Genomic DNA, 23,817 nt, shown 5'->3' with positions numbered 1-23,817 from the left:
ACAGTCTATATATATCTATATATATAATTGTCTAAGGGTTTTTCCGTCTGTCTTTCTGTCTGTCTGTCTTTCTGTCTGTCTGTCAGTCCTGGAAATCCCGCGTCTCTGATTGGTCGAGGCCGCCAGGCCTCGACCAATCAGAGACCGGCACAGCATCGACGTAGAAATCCCGCGTCTCTGATTGGTCGACGCGGGATTTCCAGGAAAGACAGACAGACAGACAGACAGACGGAAAAACCCTTAGACAATTATATATATAGATATATACTAGCTATTGAACCCGTTCTACGCCCGGGTGGCGAGCATTTACAGTGGGGCAAAAAAGTATTTAGTCAGTCAGCAATAGTGCAAGTTCCACCACTTAAAAAGATGAGAGGCGTCTGTAATTTACATCATAGGTAGACCTCAACTATGGGAGACAAACTGAGAAAAAAAAATCCAGAAAATCACATTGTCTGTTTTTTTAACATTTTATTTGCATATTATGGTGGAAAATAAGTATTTGGTCAGAAGCAAAATTTCATCTCAATACTTTGTAATATATCCTTTGTTGGCAATGACAGAGATCAAACGTTTTCTGTAAGTCTTCACAAGGTTGCCACACACTGTTGTTGGTATGTTGGCCCATTCCTCCATGCAGATCTCCTCTAGAGCGGTGATGTTTTTGGCTTTTCGCTTGGCAACACGGACTTTCAACTCCCTCCAAAGGTTTTCTATAGGGTCGAGATCTGGAGACTGGCTAGGCCACTCCAAGACCTTGAAATGCTTCTTACGAAGCCACTCCTTCATTGCCCTGGCGGTGTGCTTTGGATCATTGTCATGTTGAAAGACCCAGCCACGTTTCATCTTCAATGCCCTTGCTGATGGAAGGAGGTTTGCACTCAAAATCTCACGATACATGGCCCCATTCATTCTTTCATGTACCCGGATCAGTCGTCCTGGCCCCTTTGCAGAGAAACAGCCCCAAAGCTTGATGTTTCCACCACCATGCTTTACAGTAGGTATGGTGTTTGATGGATGCAACTCAGTATTCTTTTTCCTCCAAACACGACAAGTTGTGTTTCTACCAAACAGTTCCAGTTTGGTTTCATCAGACCATAGGACATTCTCCCAAAACTCCTCTGGATCATCCAAATGCTCTCTAGCAAACTTCAGACGGGCCCGGACATGTACTGGCTTAAGCAGTGGGACACGTCTGGCACTGCAGGATCTGAGTCCATGGTGGTGTAGTGTGTTACTTATGGTAGGCCTTGTTACATTGGTCCCAGCTCTCTGCAGTTCATTCACTAGGTCCCCCCGCGTGGTTCTGGGATTTTTGCTCACCGTTCTTGTGATCATTCTGACCCCACGGGGTGGGATTTTGCGTGGAGCCCCAGATCGAGGGAGATTATCAGTGGTCTTGTATGTCTTCCATTTTCTAATTATTGCTCCCACTGTTGATTTCTTCACTCCAAGCTGGTTGGCTATTGCAGATTCAGTCTTCCCAGCCTGGTGCAGGGCTACAATTTTGTTTCTGGTGTCCTTTGCCAGCTCTTTGGTCTTCACCATAGTGGAGTTTGGAGTCAGACTGTTTGAGGGTGTGCACAGGTGTCTTTTTATACTGATAACAAGTTTAAACAGGTGCCATTATCACAGGTAATGAGTGGAGGAAAGAGGAGACTCTTAAAGAAAAAGTTACAGGTCTGTGAGAGCCAGAAATCTTGATTGTTTGTTTCTGACCAAATACTTATTTTCCACCATAATATGCAAAAATAATGATAAAAAAAACAGACAATGTGATTTTCTGGATTTTTTTTTCTCAGTTTGCCTCCCATAGTTGAGGTCTACCTATGATGTAAATTACAGACGCCTCTCATCTTTTTAAGTGGTGGAACTTGCACTATTGCTGACTGACTAAATACTTTTTTGCCCCACTGTATATTGGTATATGGTCTCCATCCTGGTATGTGCTGCTCCCATCCTGCGTCCCCATCCTGTCATGTGCTGCTCCCATCCTGCATCCCCATCCTGTCATGGGCTGCTCCCATCCTGCGTCCCCATCCTGTCATGCGCTGCTCCCATCCTGTGTCCCCATCCTATCATGCGCTGCTCCCATCCTGCGTCCCCATCCTGTCATGCGCTGCTCCCACCCTGCGTCCCCATCCTGTGATACGCTGCTCCCATCCTGCGTCCCCATCCTGTCATGTGCTGCTCCCATCCTGCGTCCCCATCCTGTCATGCGCTGCTCCCATCCTGCGTTCCCATCCTGTCATGCGCTGCTCCCATCCTGCGTCCCCATCCTGTCATGTGCTGCTCCCATCCTGCGTCCCCATCCTGTCATGTGCTGCTCCCATCCTGCGTCCCCATCCTGTCATGGGCTGCTCCCATCCTGCGTCCCCATCCTGTCATGTGCTGCTCCCATCCTGTGTCCCCATCCTATCATGCGCTGCTCCCATCCTGCGTCCCCATCCGGTCATGTGCTGCTCCATCCTGCGTCCCCATCCTGTCATGCGCTGCACCCATCCTGCGTCCCCATCCTGTCATGCACTGCTCCCATCCTGCGTCCCCATCCTGTCATGTGCTGCTCCTTCCTGCGTCCCCATCCTGTCATGCGCTGCACCCATCCTGCGTCCCCATCCTGTCATGCGCTGCTCCCATCCTGCGTCCCCATCCTGTCATGTGCTGCTCCATCCTGCGTCCCCATCCTGTCATGCGCTGCTCCATCCTGCGTCCCCATACTGCCTCTCACCCGCTCGGCCCCGCTGCCTCTGACCCGCTCGGCGCCGAGTGCTGGGGGGCCTGAGCAGGCGGGGACACCGGCGCGCTGTGGGGGTCAGGTGCCGGTATCGCTGCCAGCTCAGGCCCCCCAGCACTTACTATATTCACCTGTCCTCCGTTCCACCGCTGTGCGCCGCCATCTTCCTGGTCCACTCGCTGTGACTGGTCAGTCAGAGGGCGGCGCCGGCGAGCATTAAGCGCGTCATCGCACCCTCTGAACTGAAGGTCACAGGCAGAGGAACGGGAAGATGGCGGCGCACAGCGGTGGAACGGAGGACAGGTGAATATAGCCGATACTCACCCTCCTGGTGGTCCCTGCTTCTCTGTTGGAGATCGCGGTGTGCGTTCAGTGTTAACGCATACCGCGATCTCCCGGGAGCGTCACTCTGTGAGACCCAGACTGCGCCGGCGCTTGCGCAGTCTATAAAGGTTTCGGACAGAGTGACGCTCCCAGTGTTATATTATAGATATATATATATACAGTGGGGCAAAAAAGTATTTAGTCAGTCAGCAATAGTGCAAGTTCCACCACTTAAAAAGATGAGAGGCGTCTGTAATTTACATCATAGGTAGACCTCAACTATGGGAGACAAACTGAGAAAAAAAAATCCAGAAAATCACATTGTCTGTTTTGTTATCATTTTTTTTGCATATTATGGTGGAAAAAAAGTATTTGGTCAGAAACAAACAATCAAGATTTCTGGCTCTCACAGACCTGTAACTTCTTCTTTAAGAGTCTCCTCTTTCCTCCACTCATTACCTGTAGTAATGGCACCTGTTTAAACTTGTTATCAGTATAAAAAGACACCACCTGTGCACACCCTCAAACAGTCTGACTCCAAACTCCACTATGGTGAAGACCAAAGAGCTGTCAAAGGACACCAGAAACAAAATTGTAGCCCTGCACCAGGCTGGGAAGACTGAATCTGCAATAGCCAACCAGCTTGGAGTTAAGAAATCAACAGTGGGAGCAATAATTAGAAAATGGAAGACATACAAGACCACTGATAATCTCCCTCGATCTGGGGCTCCACGCAAAATCCCACCCTGTGGGGTCAGAATGATCACAAGAACGGTGAGCAAAAATCCCAGAACCACGCGGGGGGACCTAGTGAATGAACTGCAGAGAGCTGGGACCAATGTAACAAGGCCTACCATAAGTAACACACTACGCCACCATGGACTCAGATCCTGCAGTGCCAGACGTGTCCCACTGCTTAAGCCAGTACATGTCCGGGCCCGTCTGAAGTTTGCTAGAGAGCATTTGGATGATTCAGAGGAGTTTTGGGAGAATGTCCTATGGTCTGATGAAACCAAACTGGAACTGTTTGGTAGAAACACAACTTGTCGTGTTTGGAGGAAAAAGAATACTGAGTTGCATCCATCAAACACCATACCTACTGTAAAGCATGGTGGTGGAAACATCAAGCTTTGGGGCTGTTTCTCTGCAAAGGGGCCAGGACGACTGATCCGGGTACATGAAAGAATGAATGGGGCCATGTATCGTGAGATTTTGAGTGCAAACCTCCTTCCATCAGCAAGGGCATTGAAGATGAAACGTGGCTGGGTCTTTCAACATGACAATGATCCAAAGCACACCGCCAGGGCAACGAAGGAGTGGCTTCGTATGAAGCATTTCAAGGTCCTGGAGTGGCCTAGCCAGTCTCCAGATCTCAACCCTATAGAAAACCTTTGGAGGGAGTTGAAAGTCCGTGTTGCCAAGCGAAAAGCCAAAAACATCACTGCTCTAGAGGAGATCTGCATGGAGGAATGGGCCAACATACCAACAACAGTGTGTGGCAACCTTGTGAAGACTTACAGAAAACGTTTGACTTCTGTCATTGCCAACAAAGGATATATTACAAAGTATTGAGATGAAATTTTGTTTCTGACCAAATACTTATTTTCCACCATAATATGCAAATAAAATGTTAAAAAAACAGACAATGTGATTTTCTGGATTTTTTTTTCTCAGTTTGTCTCCCATAGTTGAGGTCTACCTATGATGTAAATTACAGACGCCTCTCATCTTTTTAAGTGGTGGAACTTGCACTATTGCTGACTGACTAAATACTTTTTTGCCCCACTGTATATATATATATATATATATGTTTTTACAAATATTTGAGGCCATGGATCCATTCTATGTCCATTTTGCAAGCAGACGAGAAAATCTCGCCATACGGATGCCATACGGATGACACACGGATAATTTTTTGGAGAAAAAAAATCGCATCCTCGCATTGAATACGGATCACTGTTCAGGAAGTTTTCTGCGTATATCGGCCATCATAAACGGATATTTTTATATGTTGTGTGTGACTCCGGCCAAATTCACACTTCTGACATCCTGCCTTAGGCCATTAGTGCACAATAGTATTTTTCTTAGTATTTTGCATCAGCATTTGTAAGCCAAAACCAGAAGTAGAAAATACAGTGAGAAAGTGAAATGGAAAGATCTGAATCTCTTGTCTGTTTTGTATCGACTCCTAGCTTTTTTTTTAAAATGCAAATTACTGTCATGTAAAAGAGACCATGCTAAAGGAATACAGTTTTGCCATTTGTTGCGTTGCATTTTTTTTAAAGGGATAGTACATAAGTTGAATGTTACAAATCACTGTGCAAATTATTATTCATTTTATAGATTTTATTTAGTATATTTTAACTATAATGGAAACTATTAAATTAAATTATTCCTGATCATTTATTTCCAAATTTTTCACTGTGCATATAGAGAGAAGACAACACATGAAAGAGTTATTCTCACAATGGCAATATATATATTTTTCACAAAGCACAGTATCTGCATTACGATTGCTAATATACAGTATAAAATGTTATGATAAGGTAATTCAGTACCACAATGGACCTAGAAGTCAGAGCACATACAGTGACCTGACAATAACCCAAAAACATAGAACGAGCTCTGAGACGTGGGAACTCTGCTGACCGCAATCCCTAATCCTCTCCAACAACACTAGAGGCAGCCGTGGATTGCGCCTAACGCTCCCTATGCAACTCGGCACAGCCTGAGAAACTAGCTAGCCTGAAGATAGAAAATAAGCCTACCTTGCCTCAGAGAAATACCCCAAAGGAAAAGGCAGCCCCCACATATAATGACTGTGAGTTAAGATGAAAAGACAAACGTAGAAATGAAATAGATTTAGCAAAGTGAGGCCCGACTTTCTGAACAGAGCGAGGATAGGAAAGGTAACTTTGCGGTCAACACAAAACCCTACAAACAACCACGCAAAGGGGGCAAAAAGACCCTCCGTACCGACTAACGGCACGGAGGTACACCCTCTGCGTCCCAGAGCTTCCAGCAAGCAAGAAAAACCAAATAAGCAAGCTGGACAGAAAAAACCAGCAAACAAAATAACAAAAGCGGAAGTTAGCTATGCAGAGCAGCAGGCCACAGGAACGATCCAGGAGGAAGCAAGTCCTATACTACAACACATTTCAAAGGTCAAGCGTAGGACCTCATATAAGAGAGATGCCGTAAAGTGGCTATGAGGTACACATAAATATGGCCATTTTTATGCGCTAAAAGCTCTCATTTTTCATATTTCTAGTGCAGTAATGCAGTTCAAATTTCGTGTTTTCAAGTTTGCATGTTTTGGCGCTGCAGTGTGCTGCCCTTTTTACTTAACTATACTAGAACATTGACTGGAGGCCAGGATCAAAGCACTAGGTGGAGTTAAATAGAGCAGCACCTACACATCACCTGAGGAAGGAAACTCAGAAGCCGCAGTACCACTCTCCTCCACCAACGGAAGCTCACAGAGAGAATCAGCCGAAGTACCACTTGTGACCACAGGAGGGAGCTCTGCCACAGAATTCACAACAGTACCCCCCCTTGAGGAGGGGTCACCGAACCCTCACCAGAGCCCCCAGGACGACCAGGATGAGCCATATGAAAGGCACGAACAAGATCGGGAGCATGGACATCAGAGGCAAAGACCCAGGAACTATCCTGAGCATAACCCTTCCACTTAACCAGATACTGGAGTTTCCGTCTTGAAACACGAGAAACCAAAATCTTCTCCACAATATACTCCAACTCCCCCTCAACCGGGGCAGGAGGATCAACAGATGGAACCATAGGTGCCACGTATCTCCGCAACAATGACCTATGGAATACGTTATGGATGGAAAAAGAATCTGGAAGGGTCAAACGAAAAGACACAGGATTAAGAACCTCAGAAATCCTATACGGACCAATGAAACGAGGTTTAATCTTAGGAGAGGAAACCTTCATAGGAAAATGACGAGAAGACAACCAAACCAAATCCCCAACACGAAGTCGGGGACCCACACAGCGTCTGCGATTAGCGAAACGTTGAGCCTTCTCCTGGGACAAGGTCAAATTGTCCACCACATGAGTCCAAATCTGCTGCAACCTGTCCACCACAGTATCCACACCAGGACAGTCCGAAGACTCAACCTGCCCTGAAGAGAAACGAGGATGGAACCCAGAATTGCAGAAAAATGGCGAAACCAAGGTAGCCGAGCTGGCCCGATTATTAAGGGCGAACTCAGCCAAAGGCAAAAAGGACACCCAGTCATCCTGATCAGCAGAAGCAAAGCATCTCAGATATGTTTCCAAGGTCTGATTGGTTCGTTCGGTCTGGCCATTAGTCTGAGGATGGAAAGCCGAGGAAAAAGACAAGTCAATGCCCTGGGAACCTCTGTCAGAAACGATATTCTCTGGAATGCCATGTAAACGAACCACATGCTGGAAGAACAATGGCAGCAAATCAGAGGAGGAAGGTAATTTAGACAAGGGTACCAAATGGACCATCTTAGAGAAGCGATCACAAACCACCCAAATGACTGACATTTTTTGAGAGACGGGAAAATCTGAAATAAAATCCATAGAGATATGTGTCCAAGGCCTCTTCGGGACCGGCAAGGGCAAAAGCAACCCACTGGCACGAGAACAGCAGGGCTTAGCCCGAGCACAAATCCCACAGGACTGCACAAAAGAACGCACATCCCGCGACAGAGATGGCCACCAAAAGGATCTAGCCACTAACTCTCTGGTACCAAAGATTCCAGGATGACCAGCCAACACCGAACAATGAACCTCAGAGATAACTTTATTCGTCCATCTATCAGGGACAAACAGTTTCTCCGCTGGGCAACGATCAGGTTTATTAGCCTGAAATTTTTGCAGCACCCGCCGCAAATCAGGGGAGATGGCATACACAATTACTCCCTCTTTGAGAATACCCGCCGGCTCAGATACACCCGGAGAGTTGGGCACAAAACTCCTAGACAGGGGATCCGCCTTCACATTTTTAGAGCCCGGAAGGTACGAAACCACAAAGTCAAAACGGGCAAAAAACAGCGACCAACGAGCCTGTCTAGGATTCAACCGCTTGGCAGACTCGAGATAAGTCAAGTTCTTATGATCAGTCAAGACCACCACGCGATGCTTAGCTCCTTCAAGCCAATGACGCCACTCCTCGAATGCCCACTTCATGGCCAGCAACTCTCGATTGCCTACATCATAATTTCGCTCAGCAGGCGAAAACTTCCTGGAAAAGAAGGCGCATGGTTTCATCACCGAGCAATCAGAACTTCTCTGCGACAAAACAGCCCCTGCTCCAATCTCAGAAGCATCAACCTCGACCTGGAATGGAAGCAAAACATCTGGTTGACACAACACAGGGGCAGAAGAAAAACGACGCTTCAACTCTTGAAAAGCTTCCACAGCAGCAGAAGACCAATTGACCACATCAGCACCCTTCTTGGTCAAATCGGTCAATGGTTTAGCAATACTAGAAAAATTGCAGATGAAGCGACGATAAAAATTAGCAAAGCCCAGGAACTTTTGCAGACTTTTCAGAGATGTCGGCTGAGTCCAATCATGGATGGCTTGGACCTTAACAGGGTCCATCTCGATAGTAGAAGGGGAAAAAATGAACCCCAAAAATGAAACCTTCTGAACACCAAAGAGACACTTTGATCCCTTCACAAACAAAGAATTAGCACGCAGGACCTGAAACACCGTTCTGACCTGCTTCACATGTGACTCCCAATCATCCGAGAAGATCAAAATATCATCCAAGTATACAATCAGGAATTTATCCAGGTACTCTCGGAAGATGTCATGCATAAAGGACTGAAACACTGATGGAGCATTGGCAAGTCCGAGTGGCATCACTAGGTACTCAAAATGACCCTCGGGCATATTAAATGCAGTTTTCCATTCATCACCTCGCTTAATACGCACAAGATTATACGCACCACGAAGATCTATCTTGGTGAACCAACTAGCCCCCTTAATCCGAGCAAACAAATCAGATAACAGCGGCAAGGGGCACTGAAATTTAACCGTGATCTTATTTAGAAGGCGGTAATCTATACAAGGTCTCAGCGAACCATCCTTCTTGGCCACAAAAAAGAACCCCGCTCCTAATGGCGACGATGACGGGCAAATATGCCCCTTCTCCAAGGACTTCTTCACGTAACTCCGCATAGCGGCGTGCTCAGGCACAGATAAATTAAACAGTCGACCTTTTGGGAATTTACTACCAGGAATCAAATCGACAATCACAATCCCTATGCGGAGGTAGGGTATCGGACTTGGGCTCATCAAATACATCCCGGTAATCAGACAAGAACTCTGGAACCTCAGAAGGGGTGGATGACGAAATAGACAGAAATGGGACATCACCATGTACCCCCTGACAACCCCAGCTGGACACAGACATGGATTTCCAATCTAACACTGGATTATGGACTTGTAGCCATGGCAACCCCAACACGACCACATCATGCAGATTATGCAACACCAGAAAGCGAATAACCTCCTGATGTGCAGGAGCCATGCACATGGTCAGCTGGGTCCAGTACTGAGGCTTATTCTTGGCCAAAGGCTTAGCATCAATTCCTCTCAATGGAATAGGACACTGCAAGGGCTCCAAGAAAAACCCACAACGCCTAGCATACTCCAAGTCCATCAAATTCAGGGCAGCGCCTGAATCCACAAATGCCATGACAGAATAAGATGACAATGAGCAGATCAAGGTAACGGACAAAAGAAATTTTGACTGTACCGTACCAATGGTGGCAGACCTAGCGAACCGCTTAGTGCGCTTAGGACAATCAGAGATAGCATGAGTGGAATCACCACAGTAGAAACACAGCCCATTCAGACGTCTGTGTTCTTGCCGTTCAACTCTGGTCAAAGTCCTATCGCACTGCATAGGCTCAGGTTTATGCTCGGATAATACCGCCAAATGGTGCACAGATTTACGCTCACGCAAGCGTCGACCGATCTGAATGGCCAAAGACAGACTCATTCAGACCAGCAGGCATAGGAAATCCCACCATGACATCCTTAAGGGCTTCAGAGATACCCTTTCTGAAAATAGCTGCGAGCGCACCTTCATTCCATTGAGTGAGTACGGACCACTTTCTAAATTTCTGACAATATACCTCTATCTCATCCTGACCCTGACACAGAGCCAGCAAATTTTTCTCTGCCTGATCCACTGAATTAGGTTCATCGTACAGCAATCCGAGCGCCAGGAAAAATGCATCAATATTACTTAATGCAGGATCTCCTGGCGCAAGAGAAAATGCCCAGTCCAGAGGGTCGCCACGTAAAAAAGAAATAATGATCCTAACTTGTTGAACTGGGTCACCAGAGGAGCGAGGTTTCAAAGCCAGAAATAGTTTACAATTATTTTTGAAACTCAGAAATTTAGTTCTATCTCCAAAAAACAAATCAGGAATAGGAATTCTTGGTTCTAACATAGAATTCTGAACCACAAAGTCTTGAATATTTTGTACTCTTGCCGTGAGCTGATCCACACATGAAGACAGACCTTTAATGTCCATCGCTACACCTGTGTCCTGAACCACCCAAATGTCTAGGGGAAAAAAAAGGCAAAACACAGTGCAGAGAAAAAAAAATGGTCTCAGAACTTCTTTTTTCCCTCTATTGAGAATCATTAGTACTTTTGGCCTCCAGTACTGTTATGTAAGGTAATTCAGTACCACAATGGACCTAGAACTCAGAGCACATACAGTGACCTGACAATAACCCAAAAACATAGAACGAGCTCTGAGACGTGGGAACTCTGCTGACCGCAATCCCTAATCCTCTCCAACAACACTAGAGGCAGCCGTGGATTGCGCCTAACGCTCCCTATGCAACTCGGCACAGCCTGAGAAACTAGCTAGCCTGAAGATAGAAAATAAGCCTACCTTGCCTCAGAGAAATACCCCAAAGGAAAAGGCAGCCCCCACATATAATGACTGTGAGTTAAGATGAAAAGACAAACGTAGAGATGAAATAGATTTAGCAAAGTGATGCCCGACTTTCTGAACAGAGCGAGGATAGGAAAGGTAACTTTGCGGTCAACACAAAACCCTACAAACAACCACGCAAAGGGGGCAAAAAGACCCTCCGTACCGACTAACGGCACGGAGGTACACCCTCTGCGTCCCAGAGCTTCCAGCAAGCAAGAAAAACCAAATAAGCAAGCTGGACAGAAAAAAACAGCAAACAAAATAACAAAAGCGGAACTTAGCTATGCAGAGCAGCAGGCCACAGGAACGATCCAGGAGGAAGCAAGTCCTATACTAGAACATTGACTGGAGGCCAGGATCAAAGCACTAGGTGGAGTTAAATAGAGCAGCACCTAACGACTTCCCTACATCACCTGAGGAAGGAAACTCAGAAGCCGCAGTACCACTCTCCTCCACCAACGGAAGCTCATAGAGAGAATCAGCCGAAGTACCACTTGTGACCACAGGAGGGAGCTCTGCCACAGAATTCACAACAATAAAATAAAGGTTCTTTCTTGTAACTTTGTATTTTGTCTCCATCTGTTTTTTTCACATTTCCCAGCAGCACACTGCTTTTTCTCAGTGCTGCAGGTCCCTTACTCTGTTCTCCTGTATTCTTCTTAATAGAAATAGATAGGTCTCAACATGGGCAATTTTAATTATATGGATGAGATGATCATTGATTGTTATGAATACTGTACAGTGATTGTGACTCACTATTTGACCAATATCCATTACTATTTCCAAACTCCATATTTCATTGGTGTTTTATAGGGATCTTCAGAACATGATCATGCTCTTCCCCTACATGCACAACAGAGTTAAGGAAAGAATAGATGAGCTGTGCTACAACACGACTGACAGGGTAATGAGGGTACCGTGATGGAGTCCGATTTATGAAACAGACTCATAGGGGTGATATGTTTCTTATAAAGTAAACAGAGTCATCAGGTGCAAATGCAACTGTTAGCAGTGGGATCTTCGGAATAGACTATCTAAGCTGTGCCACAAACCGGCTGTCACATTTTATTATCTAAGGTTATTAGGTTCCATGTGAGCATGCCTGACTGATAGCATTAGAACTACTGAAGGACCGATCCTCTGGCAATGAAGACAAAATAGAGCAATGTTTACTTAGCTGTAGATTAAAAAAATGGCATCTAACAACCTGATTATGTGTCTTCATCACACCCTAAAACCTCTCCTACACATACTAATTGATGTATTATGCTTTGGTTGCAGAAATTTGGATGACTGGATTCAGCAGTCTGACTTTCACGATAACAAGAATAATGGTCTATGTCATTATGTGGTACCCCAGGGTCCTGGTCGTCACAGTAGCATTTCTTTCCTCCCGGGGAGAGTGATGTTACGCTTGAAGATAAAAAGGGATAACTGTAACCAGGTAACACAAGATGCAACACATTCACACTCCAGGCCACCAGGGGGAGCTTTTGATCCTATTTACTAGGTGACTCCCCAGATATATGGTAGTCTGTGGGGAAAGTTAGTCAGTCCTTGCCAGGAAACAGACTTGATCAGTCTGAGGCAGAAGAGGGTTTACGGAGCTGTGTAGCTGCAGTGCAGCAGTTCCCGGAAAGAGACATTCAGAAAGCTGAATACATTGCAGTGAATGTGCAGGAGAGGATACCAGGGGGAGACCAGCCCCGAGCAGGCTGCCTCCTTCTGAGGCGCAGAAACTGGTAGCCGGAACACCGAGGATCGTAAGGCCCTCCACGACTTACATTATAGACTGGCAGGACAGTTGTATCTCCATGGTACCTGTCCGCCTTAGTGCCTAGGAGGCACGGTGACACCCGTAGAGGCTGGGGCGTGCTAGAGTCCCTATAAACCACCTCAAGTCACCAGTCATACGGGTCATGTCCTATCCTATATGGTGGACAGATAGAGCAAGAGAACACCTGTGAGGACCTTACTTGAAGCTATAGGCAGTAAGGGACTGCAACACCATGGCGCTAGAGGAAGGCTTTGATTTACACCTAGATAACGGGACTCCTAACTTGCCTCCAAGCCGGCCGGACCCTGCCTGCCCTGTGATCTGGTGTTCTGGACTGTGGCTGCTGAAGTCTTCAGTAAATAAGGTAAAGAGACTGCAAACCTGTGTCCTCGTTCTTCACTGCACCTCTCACCATCTTCCATCTACACACAGGGAGCCTTTGGGACATACTTCATCTGTGGGAAGGTATACCATCTAGCTGCCATAACATCACCCCAGAGGACCCCTTAACCCCTTCCAGACATGTGCCGTACTAGTACTGCTCTGTGGGAACTGAGTTCCCGCAAACTGCAGTACTTGTACGGCGGCACGATCGCGTGGCCTCACAGTGAGCACCGCGGCGATCGCTTGCGGGTGTCAGCTGTATATGACGGCTGACACCCCGCAGCAATGCTAGCGCCGATCATGGGCATTTATCCCCTGTGATGGCGCTGTCAGTACTGACAGCGACATAGAGGGGCATCGTGCAGGGACAGGGCTCCCTGTGCTCTCACACCGGAACAACGCGATGCAATCCCCGGATCCAAGATGGCCACGGGACTCCTTCCTGGTCATGAAGTGAGGTGGCTAGCCGGCGCCTGCTCAGAGCAGGCGCCGGAAAGCCTTCTGCACTTCTTGTCAGATCGCTGATCTGACACAGTGCTATGCACTGTGTCAGATCAGCGATCTGATCTAATATAGTGATGTCCCACCCTGGTACAATGTTAGAAAGTAAAAAAAAAATAGAATGTACAAAAAAAAATAACCAAATAAAGAAAAAAAAAATCCCAATAAATCCATTTATTTATGTAAATAAAAAAAACAATAAAAGTACACATATTTGGTATCACCGCGTCCGTAACGACCCGCTCTATAAAACGATCCCACTACTTAACCCCTTTAGTGAACACCGCAAAAAAAAAAAAAAAAAACGAGGCAAAAATCAACGCTTTATTATCATACCGGCGAACAAAAAGTGGAATAACACGCGATCAAAAAGACGGATATAAATAAACACGGTGTTAGGACTGGCGGAACGCACCAAGAAAGATGTGATAGATGCGTTCGCAGTCCGGGGTCCACCGTGCAGGTGAAAACCTGCTGCTAGTAAATGGCAGCGTAATATGGCGGTGGAAGCGAACCCGGTAAAGCCACAGGTCCGCAATACCGCACTAAAGAGTGCAAGCAAGGAGTCAGCGAACACAACCCCAAGACTCAGGATTGAAGTCCGATTAGACCACTTGCTGACACAACACCGCAACTGGGTGTGTTAGGTAACAATAATAATTAGAGCACTGAAGTGCGAACTGTGCCGTGCTGGCAGACACCACTAAGCACCCAGACGTGGGTCAGAAAGCGCACTACTGGCGCGTGGCGCCGCACTGGCGGTCACAGCAATAGACGCTGATACGTGTGTGACACGTTGAGTGGTTAGTCGGGCGCTAGATAGCAGGCATACTCCATACGCGAACAGTCATACAATAGGGTAGGGGTATTTAATGAACGACTTGCACTCACAACAAACACACGTATACAATTGTACACTAGCGCATGGCCGTGCGGTCATGCGAAGCTTATATAGCTGTAGTACTTTCAGGACCTTCCAATAAAGGACCAATGGGCAGCTGCCACAGAATTTAGCCCTTTCAGGACATGCCAGGAGGACCAATGGGAACCACTGCAGCATCTGAGCATGTGACCCTTGATCTCCAACGGGAGATCTCACCCTGGGCATGCTCAGAAGGGAAAAAGGAGGACTTAGTCCCAAAAGCGTCCGCTCGCTGCTGCCCAGCACTGGCTTTAATGGCAAAAGCTGGAGAAGCAACAGCAAGCCTAAGCACAGAGTGAGACTGAGCCAGACGCAAGGACCGACGTCTCTGCTGAGCAGGTTTACCTGCGGCAAGAGAGGAATGGGAGACCGCAGCAGAAGCGGCCCGAGATTCCCCCTGTGCAGAAGCGGGAACTCGACCCCTAACACACGGTACTGCTGAAAACAACATCTTGTCCCGCAAAAAAAGCCGCCATACAGCATCATCAGCAGAAAAATAAAAAAGTTATAGCTCTCAGAATAAAGTGATGCAAAAACAATAATTTTTTATATAAAATAGTTTTCATCGTGTAAAAGCGCCAAAACATAAAAAAATATAAATAAGGTATCGCTGTAATCGTACTGACCTGAAGAATAAAGCTGCTTTATCAATTTTACCACACGTGGAACGGTATGGTTAGGCCCCCCTAAAAGAAATTCAGGAATTGCTGGTTTTTGGTCATTCTGCCTCTCAAAAATCGGAATAAAAAGCGATCAAAAAATGTTATGTGCCTGAAAATGGTACCAATAAAAATGTCAACTCGTCCCGCAAAAAACAAGACCTCACATGACTCTGTGGGCCAAAATATGGATAAATTATAGCTCTCAAATGTGGTGATGCAAAAACTATTTTTTGCAATAAAAAGTGTCTTTTAGTGTGTAATGGCTGCCAGTCATAAAAATCCACCAAAAAAAGCTATAAAAGTAAATCAAACCCCCCTTCATCACCCCCTTAGTTAGGGAAAAATAATAAAATTTTAAAAAATGTATTTATTTCTATTTTCCCATTAGGGTTAGGGCTAGGGTTAGGGTTAGGGCTAGGGTTGGGGTTAGGGTTAGGGTTGGGGCTAAAGTTAGGGTTAGGGTTGGGGCTTAGGGATAGGGTTAGGGCTAAAGTTAGGGTTTGGATTACATTTACGGTTGGGATTAGGGATGGGATTAGGGTTAGAGGTGTGGTTAGGGTTATGGTTGGGATTAGGGTTAGGGGTGTGTTTGGGTTAGGGTTTCAGTTAGAATTGGGGGGTTTCAACTGTTTAGGCACATCAAAGGCTCTCCAAACGCGACATGGCGTCCGATCTCAATTCCAGCCAATTATGCGTTGAAAAACTAAAACAGTGCTCCTTCACTTCCAAGCTCTCCCGTGCACCCAAACAGGGGTTTACCCCCACATATGGAGTATCAGCATACTCAGGACAAATTGGACAACAAATTTTGGGGTCCAATTTCTCCTGTTACCCTTGGGAAAATAAAAAACCGGGGGCTAAAATATAATTTTTGTGGAAAGAAAAAAGATTTTTTATTTTCACGGCTCTGCGTTTTAAACTGTGGTGAAACACTTGGGGGTTCAAAGTTCTCACAACACATCTAGATAAGTTCCTTGGGGGGGGTCTAGTTTCCAATATGGGATCACTTGTGGGGGGTTTCTACTGTTTAGGTACATCAGTGGCTCTGCAAATGCAACGTGATGCCTGCAGACCAATCCATCTAAGTCTGCATTTCAAACGGCGCTCCTTCCCTTCCGCACTCTGCCGTGCGCCCAAACAGTGGTTCCCCCCACGTATGGGGTATCAGCGTACTCCGGACAAATTGAACAACAATTTTAGCAGTCCAATTTCTCCTGTTACCCTTGGGAAAAAAATTTGCGGGCTAAAAACATCATTTTGTGGAAAGAAAAAATTATTTTTTAATTTTCACGGCTCTACATTCTAAACTTTAGTGAAACAATTGGGGGTTAAAAGTGCTCAACACACATCTAGATAAGTTCTTTAGGGGATATTCATTCCAAAATGGGGTCACTTGTGAGGGGTTTCCACTTTTTAGGCACATCAGGGGCTCTCCAAACGCGACATGGGTTCCGATCTTAATTCCAGCCAATTTTGCATTGAAAAGTGAAACAGTGCTCCATCCGTTCCGAACTCTGCCATTCGCTTAAATAGTGGTTTACCCCCATATATTGGGTATCCGCGTACTCAGCACAAATTGCACAACAATGTTTGGGGTCCAATTTGTCCTGTTACCCTTGGGAAAATAAAAAATTTGGGGTGAAAATATCATTTTTTTCAAAAAAAATATGATTTTTTTTCTACGGCTTTACATTATAAACTTCTGTGAAACACTTGGAGGTTCAAAGTGATCACCACATATCTAGATTAGTTCCTTAGGGGGTCTACTTTCCAAAATGGTGTCACTTGTGGGGGGTTTCCACTGTTTAGGCACATCAGGGGCTCTCCAAACGCGACATGGTGTCCAATCTCAATTCCAGCAAATTTTGCATTGAAAAGACAAATGGCGCTCCTTCCCTTCCGAGCTCTGCCATGTGCCCAAACAATGGTTTACCCCAACATATGGGGTATCGGCGTACTCAGGACAAATTGTACAATGACTTTTGTGGTCCAATTTCTCCTGTTACCCTTGGTAAAATAAAACAAATTGGATCTGAATTGAAAATTTTTTTTTAAACATTCCAAAAATTCCTGTGAAGCACCTAAAGGGTTAATAAACTTTTTGAATGTGGTTTTGAGTACCTTGAGGGGTGCAGTTTTTAGAATGGTGTCACTTTGGTGCATTTTCTGTCATGTAAACCCCTCAAAGTCAATTCAAGTGTGAGGTGGTCCCTAAAAAAAATGGTTTTGCAAATTTTGTTGTAAAAATGAGAAATTGCTGGTCAATTTTTAACCCTTATAACTTCCTAACAAAAAAAATATGTTTCCAAAATTGTGGTAATGTAAAGCAGACATGTGGTAATGTTATTTATTAATTATTTTGTGTGATATGACTCTCTAATTTAAGGGCATAAAAATTAAAAGTTTAAAAATAGCAAAATTTTCAAAATTTTCGCCAAATTTCCATTTTTTTCAAAAATAAACGCAATTCAAATCGAAGAAATTTTACCACTATCATAAAGTACAATATGTCATGAGAAAACAATCTCAGAATCACCAGGATCCGTTGAAGCGTTTCAGAGGTATGACCTCATAAAGTGACAGTGGTCAGAATTGAAAAAAATGGCCAGGTTGAAAACAAGCTTTGGGGTGAAGGGGTTAAAGCAGTGTCGGTCCTCACTGGCCAAATACCACAGGTGGCATCACGAACATAAACTTTACTCCCTTTAAAGACCTTTCCCCTTTTAACAATGATGCCCAGGGCCCCGGACTGGGTCTCACCCACCGTGACATCCCCCTGTGAACTCAAGACCCAATACCGAGTACCCCACTGCCCTGTGGGCGCGTCAATTACATAATTCCTATGGACAAAACAATCCATCAAAGAAGCAATATGGTGAAAATCTAATTTATCAGATGCTTTTCCGGACATTGAAAATTGGCCAACAAAGGTCTAATGGCTGCTCAGTTATAGGAAAAAAATGCAGCGCATAACAGTTTTTCAGCAGTTATCGACTTCACATGCCTTCTAATGAAGCCAGTACATTTTTATGATAAAAATCTAATCAGTCTTCCTGCACACTTATCTTAGTCTTACAAATAAGTCATTATCTGGAGCTTAATCACACAGATGTATGCTTCAAACACTGAAGTCTATGTCTAGTTATAACTTGTGACTGTGCTTTTAGTAATTTCTTCTACACAAACAAGTTCTATCGAGTTGCTGTGAAATTTAGTGACAATGACATCCCTCCCACATCCATCCTCAGTCCAGAATCCACAGCATGCACATATATAGGTCTTCTTCACTATCCAGGAATCCCAGAACATTCAGACTTCTTACAGAAGTTCACAGGATACTCACACAAACTGTGCCTCTTGAGCAAACAAGGATTTAGCAAGATACTAGAACTCCACCCTTTGACTGTAAGGAGCTGCTTCAAGCGGTCTGTTCTCACAGCACAGAGCTCAGGATGGGGCACAAGTTAAAGAAAGAGATCGGTAACTTCTTCTTTGAATATGACACCCCAAGGATGGTCCTGGTTAGGGACAAGAAAGTTGGATTGACATTTAGACTCATTCAGTTTGGGGTCCTGTGCTACATTGTGGGGTAAGTTATTGACTTGAGATGGCCAGAATAGAAATGATAAGAATATGCATTTTATACTGCATGAACTCTTGTCCTATCTATTATAATACTAGAGTCATTCCCTAGTTGTCATTATGTTTATTGTCACTACTGCATAGGGTTATGTATTGCCCTTTGGGTATATGGTACTTTTCACACTATACAAACAATTTGCATTTTCCTTGCAAGGACTCCAGTTTCCATAATTTTCAGTGTGCTACATATTCGCTACAGATCCATCTTTATAAACTTACCTTAGCTATATCAGTATGTGTCTAATCCTAAAGTAAACCAAATCATTGTTCTGTGAATTATAACCACTCAGTACATGTGATCACCAGTGGAATAAACATTTTTTTCTTTCATTCTCTGATGTCAGATCTAGCAAAGACTTCTTTTGGCCCTAATACTGTCGCATATGCAATAATGCATTATTTTTAATAGTAGATGGAAAAAGACCAGGTGTTTTTTTCACCTATTTTCTATGACATTGTCCTTATAAGATAATAAAGTGAGGTGACTGTACACATAGTGTATAAGAAAGACATTGAATAAATCCTGTACCATTTTCTTGAATTGTTGAACGTTTTCTAATGCGATTTTATTACAGGATATATTAAAGAAATGATGATCTATAAGGAATACTGTAGTTACTCCTATAATCAAAACATTTCTGTTATATACATATAAGAATGTACATACTATCTATATATAAGATTGTGTATATATATTATATTATATATATATATATATATATATATACCCTTCTGCCTTTTCTGTTAGGGAAATTACTGTCCAGTAAAAGAGGAAGGCGTTGTGTACTGTTAAGTGAATGCAGGAAGCTGTCAGCCATCTGCATTCTGATTGGAAATGTATGTTTCCTTGCTAGAAATATATCTTTTCAACCCTTGTGACTCAGCTTAATGAAAGTTGATTAGAAGAACTAGTCATCTTGTACAGTGGGTATGGAAAGTATTCAGACCCCATTAAATTTTTCACTCATTGTGCCATTTGGTAAATTCAAAAAAGTTCATTCTTTTCTCATTAATATACACTCTGCACCCCATTTTGACTGAAAAAAACAGAAGTGTAGAAATTTTTGCAAATTTAATAAAAAAAAAAGAAATATCACATGGTCATAAGCATTCAGACCCTTTACTCGGACACTCATATCGAAGTCGCATGATGTCCATTTCCTTGCGATACTCCTTGAGATGTTTCTACTCCTTCACTGGAGTCCAGCTGTGTTTAATTAAACTGATAGGACTTGATTTGGAAAGGCACACACCTGTCTATATAAGACCTCACAGCTCCCAGTGCATGTCAGACCAAGTGAGAATCATGATGTCAAAGGAACTGGCCAAAGAGCTCAGAGACAGAATTGTGGCAAGGCACAGATCTGGCCAAGGTTACAACAGAGTTTGAACCGGGCCGTCCAGTCAAACTGAGCAATCGTGGGAGAAGAGTCTTGGTGAGAGAGGTAAAGAAGAACCCCAAGATCACTGTGGCTGAGCTCCAGAGATACAGTAGGTAGATGGGAGAGAGTCCGACAAAGTCTGGCCCTCCACCAGTTGGGCCTTTATGGCAGAGTGGCTCGACGGAAGCCTCTCCTCAGTGCAAGACATATGAAAGCCCGCATATAGTTTGCTAAAGAAGACATGAAGGACTCACAGACTATGAGAAATAAAATTCTCTGGTCTGATCAGATGAATATAGACCATTTTGGTGATAATTCTAAACCAGTCACTGCTCATCCCCTGCCCAATACAATCCCAACAGTGAAACATGGTGGTGGCAGCATCATGTTATGGGGATGTATTCAGCTGTAGGGACAGAATGACTCGTTGTCATTGAAGGAAACATGAATGTGGTGAAGTACAGAGAGATCCTGGATGAAAACCTCTTCCAGAGTGCTCTGGACCTCAGACTTGGCCAAAGGTTCAATTTACAACAAGACAATGACCCTAAGCACACAGCTAAAATAACAAATGAGTGGCTTCAGAACAACTCTGTGACCATTCTTGACTGGCCCAGCCAGAGCCCTGACCTAAACCCTACTGAGCATCTCTGGAGACACCTGAAAATGGCTGTCCACCAATGTTCACCATCCAACCTGACGGAACTGGAGAGGATCTGCAAAGAAGAATGGCAGAAGATCCCCAAATCCAGGTGTGAAAAACTTGTTGCATCATTCCAAAGAAGACTCATGGCTGTACTATCTCAAAAGGGTGCTTCTACTCAATACTGAGCAAAGGGTCTGAATACTTATGACCATGTGATATTTCAGTTTTTCTTTTTTAATAAATTTGCAAAACTTACTATATTTCTGTTTTTTTCAGTCAAGATGGGGTGCAGAGTGAACATTAATGAGAAAAAATGAACTTTTTTGAATCTACCAATTGACTGCAATGAAACAAAGAGTGAAAAATTTAAAGGTGTCTGAATACTTTCCGCACCCACTGTATATAACAAATACAAATTATTAATCTGCCATATATTACCAGTCACATTTTAAGTAAATATTTAGAAGAGATCCATATATATATCTGTAAGCATGTGGATACTCTAGGTATGTGCGTTGGTGGAAATTGAGGTCCCATACCACACACTTCCTGTAATCAACCTCAATCAAGATAACTGATAACAATTAACTTTTATTGAATCCTGAGTACACATATTGTCAAAAACAAAGTGAGGCTAAGCTTACATTCTGGGCCATATTTGGCATTCATGCTGGCCTAGGCACTTTAAGTGTTACGTCCCCTACTGATCAGTCAGACTAGGTGCACAGAGCTTCTTTTTCAAGAAGATCCGCTCTGTAACCTGCCAGAAAAAGTGCTAATTATATGCTAAAAACAATGAACTCATACACTGCAAGATGACTTGCTGTTAATATATTCAGTCATTTGAGTTTTTTTTTTAACCATCTCAGGTTTCCTAAGACATGAAGTGTCTAAAAGAAGTGACTGGTCCATTATATGGGCAGCTTCTGTTTGAAGCCGCTTACTAGTTTATTTAAAACAAAAAATGAAACAAAAACTGTTGACTAAAATATGTCTGAAAAGACAACAAAAAATATACAAAGAAAGTTAATTCAGAACAAAATGACAACTCCGTGTCCTGAAGCGTCTTCTGTTTGAAACATATGTACATATCCTAACAGTTGCCATACCCTTCAGATACTACATTTGACCAAACCCACCAATATAAACAGGTTCTGCTGATAGTCCAATGTGTGTGGGTGGCTCTGACTGATGATTGTCAGAGGAGATAAGAATCCAGCATGTCCAATTTCAGACTGTAGATCCTTTTGTTCTCTAAGTGATAAGCTGCTGCCGGAGATGTCCAATAGCGGCTTTCATAGAGAACACAGGAACGTTCGGCAGAGTGAGCAATCCTGTAAATGGTACAGCCAGGCAAGATAGCTGCTGGCCGAACGATCAGACAGCTGTGTATATGGGGGCTTTGGTCAATTTCTTGTTCAGCTGGCAGACCTTCAGAGAGCTGTATTTTTAGTCAAAAACACTGACCTTATAATATTTTTATTCCAAGCCTGATAAATTAGCCAGAATCACAATCAGTCCAGTAAATCACCAGAACCACCATTTATACAGTAATACATAACCAGAACCAACGCCAGTGCAGTAAAACATTCACCAGAACCACTGTCATTAAAGTAACATTTCACCAGAACCACCATCAGTGCAGTAAAATATTACTAGAACCACCGTCAGTGCAGTAATACATCACCAGAACCATCGTCGGTGCAGTAATACATCACCAGAACCCCCATCAGTGCAGTAAAACATCACCAGTACCACCGGCAATACAGTAATTCATCACCACAACTATCGCCAGTATAGTAATACATCACTAGAACCTCCATCAGTACATGCATACATTGCCAAGCTTAGTACAGCAGTCAATTGTAGTGTCAGGTAAGCCGCATATATAATTGTATTGCATTAACCTACAACTCCCATTATGCCCTTAACAATGGTAAGCAGATTTGTAGTTGTTACAAGCCATCATCAGACTGTGGACCATACAAAAACACAGTCCTACTTGGAGTTTTATTAAACATTTAAAGAGTAAACTTTTGGAAGACATCTTGTATGTGTTAGGTCCATTAATTCTCAGCAGATTGGTGTGAGTCTGAAGTTGGCTCAGTATGTAAAAGGGGCATCAAGGGGTGGGACCTGAGACCTCCACCAATTGCTCAAAAGACCTCTTAGAAGTGCATAGCTCAGGAGACAGGACCATAACTTTCTACTCACTGGATCCACTCTGCACTGTGTGCATGCTCTCCTGTCTCCTGAGCTGTAGTCTTTGATTAGCAACTGGTGGGGCGTCAGAACTGGGTGACCCACGGATCTGCTTAGAATGGGCATAAAACAAAAATATCCCAAACATTTAGATGCTCTTTGAAGGGAATTTCTCAAGTTAGAAAATGATTCCCTATCCATAGGAGGGGAATAACTTTGCGATCACTGTGGGTCTAAGTGCCACATGGTTCCCACTAATCCTGGGGGTCAGGGATCTAACTAGCCCCAGTTGAATGGAGCAGGGGCAGCCACACTACTGCTCCATTCATTCTAATGGGAACGCCAAAGATCAGCAGAGCGCTGTGCTCAGTAATCTCCGGCATTCCCATTAAGAATGAATGGAGCTGTAGTGCGGATGATCAACTCTGCTCCAGTTCTCAGAAATGCTGGGGTTTGCCAACCCCTCATACTAGCATTAATGGGATTGTCAGTCTAAAACTACAAATCTGAAGTCACTCTTTGTGACTGCTGACTTGTGAATCTCCACCACACACACTGCTTGGTGTGAGGATTCTCTGGTGTCAGTGTTGGGAACAGTGGTCATGTGACAGCAGTAATGCGATATGAATACTCACAGCCACAATCCGACTAGATGGACACGGCTTCGCTCATTTTAC

The 23,817-nt window shown here is 44.2% G+C and overlaps 1 protein-coding gene across 2 annotated transcripts in view; it reads left to right on the top strand.

Moving 5' to 3' along the window:
- Nucleotides 1–18,579: 18,579 nt before the first annotated feature.
- The window catches only part of LOC138665341 (P2X purinoceptor 1-like), a 178,377-nt gene continuing 173,139 nt past the window's right edge, over nucleotides 18,580–23,817 (top strand). Inside the window, exon 1 of one of the 2 annotated variants that reach the window (XM_069752746.1) lies at nucleotides 18,580–18,857. In XM_069752746.1, coding sequence (XP_069608847.1) covers nucleotides 18,721–18,857 — 137 coding nt within the window. In that variant the 5' untranslated portion in view covers nucleotides 18,580–18,720. The remainder of the gene's footprint in view (nucleotides 18,858–23,817) is intronic. The other variant, XM_069752737.1, reaches the window with a different exon arrangement.

This window comes from Ranitomeya imitator, chromosome 1, assembly GCF_032444005.1.
Source record: "Ranitomeya imitator isolate aRanImi1 chromosome 1, aRanImi1.pri, whole genome shotgun sequence".
Taxonomy (NCBI): Eukaryota; Metazoa; Chordata; class Amphibia; order Anura; family Dendrobatidae; genus Ranitomeya; species Ranitomeya imitator.
This window is presented reverse-complemented; position numbering and strand designations above follow the sequence as displayed.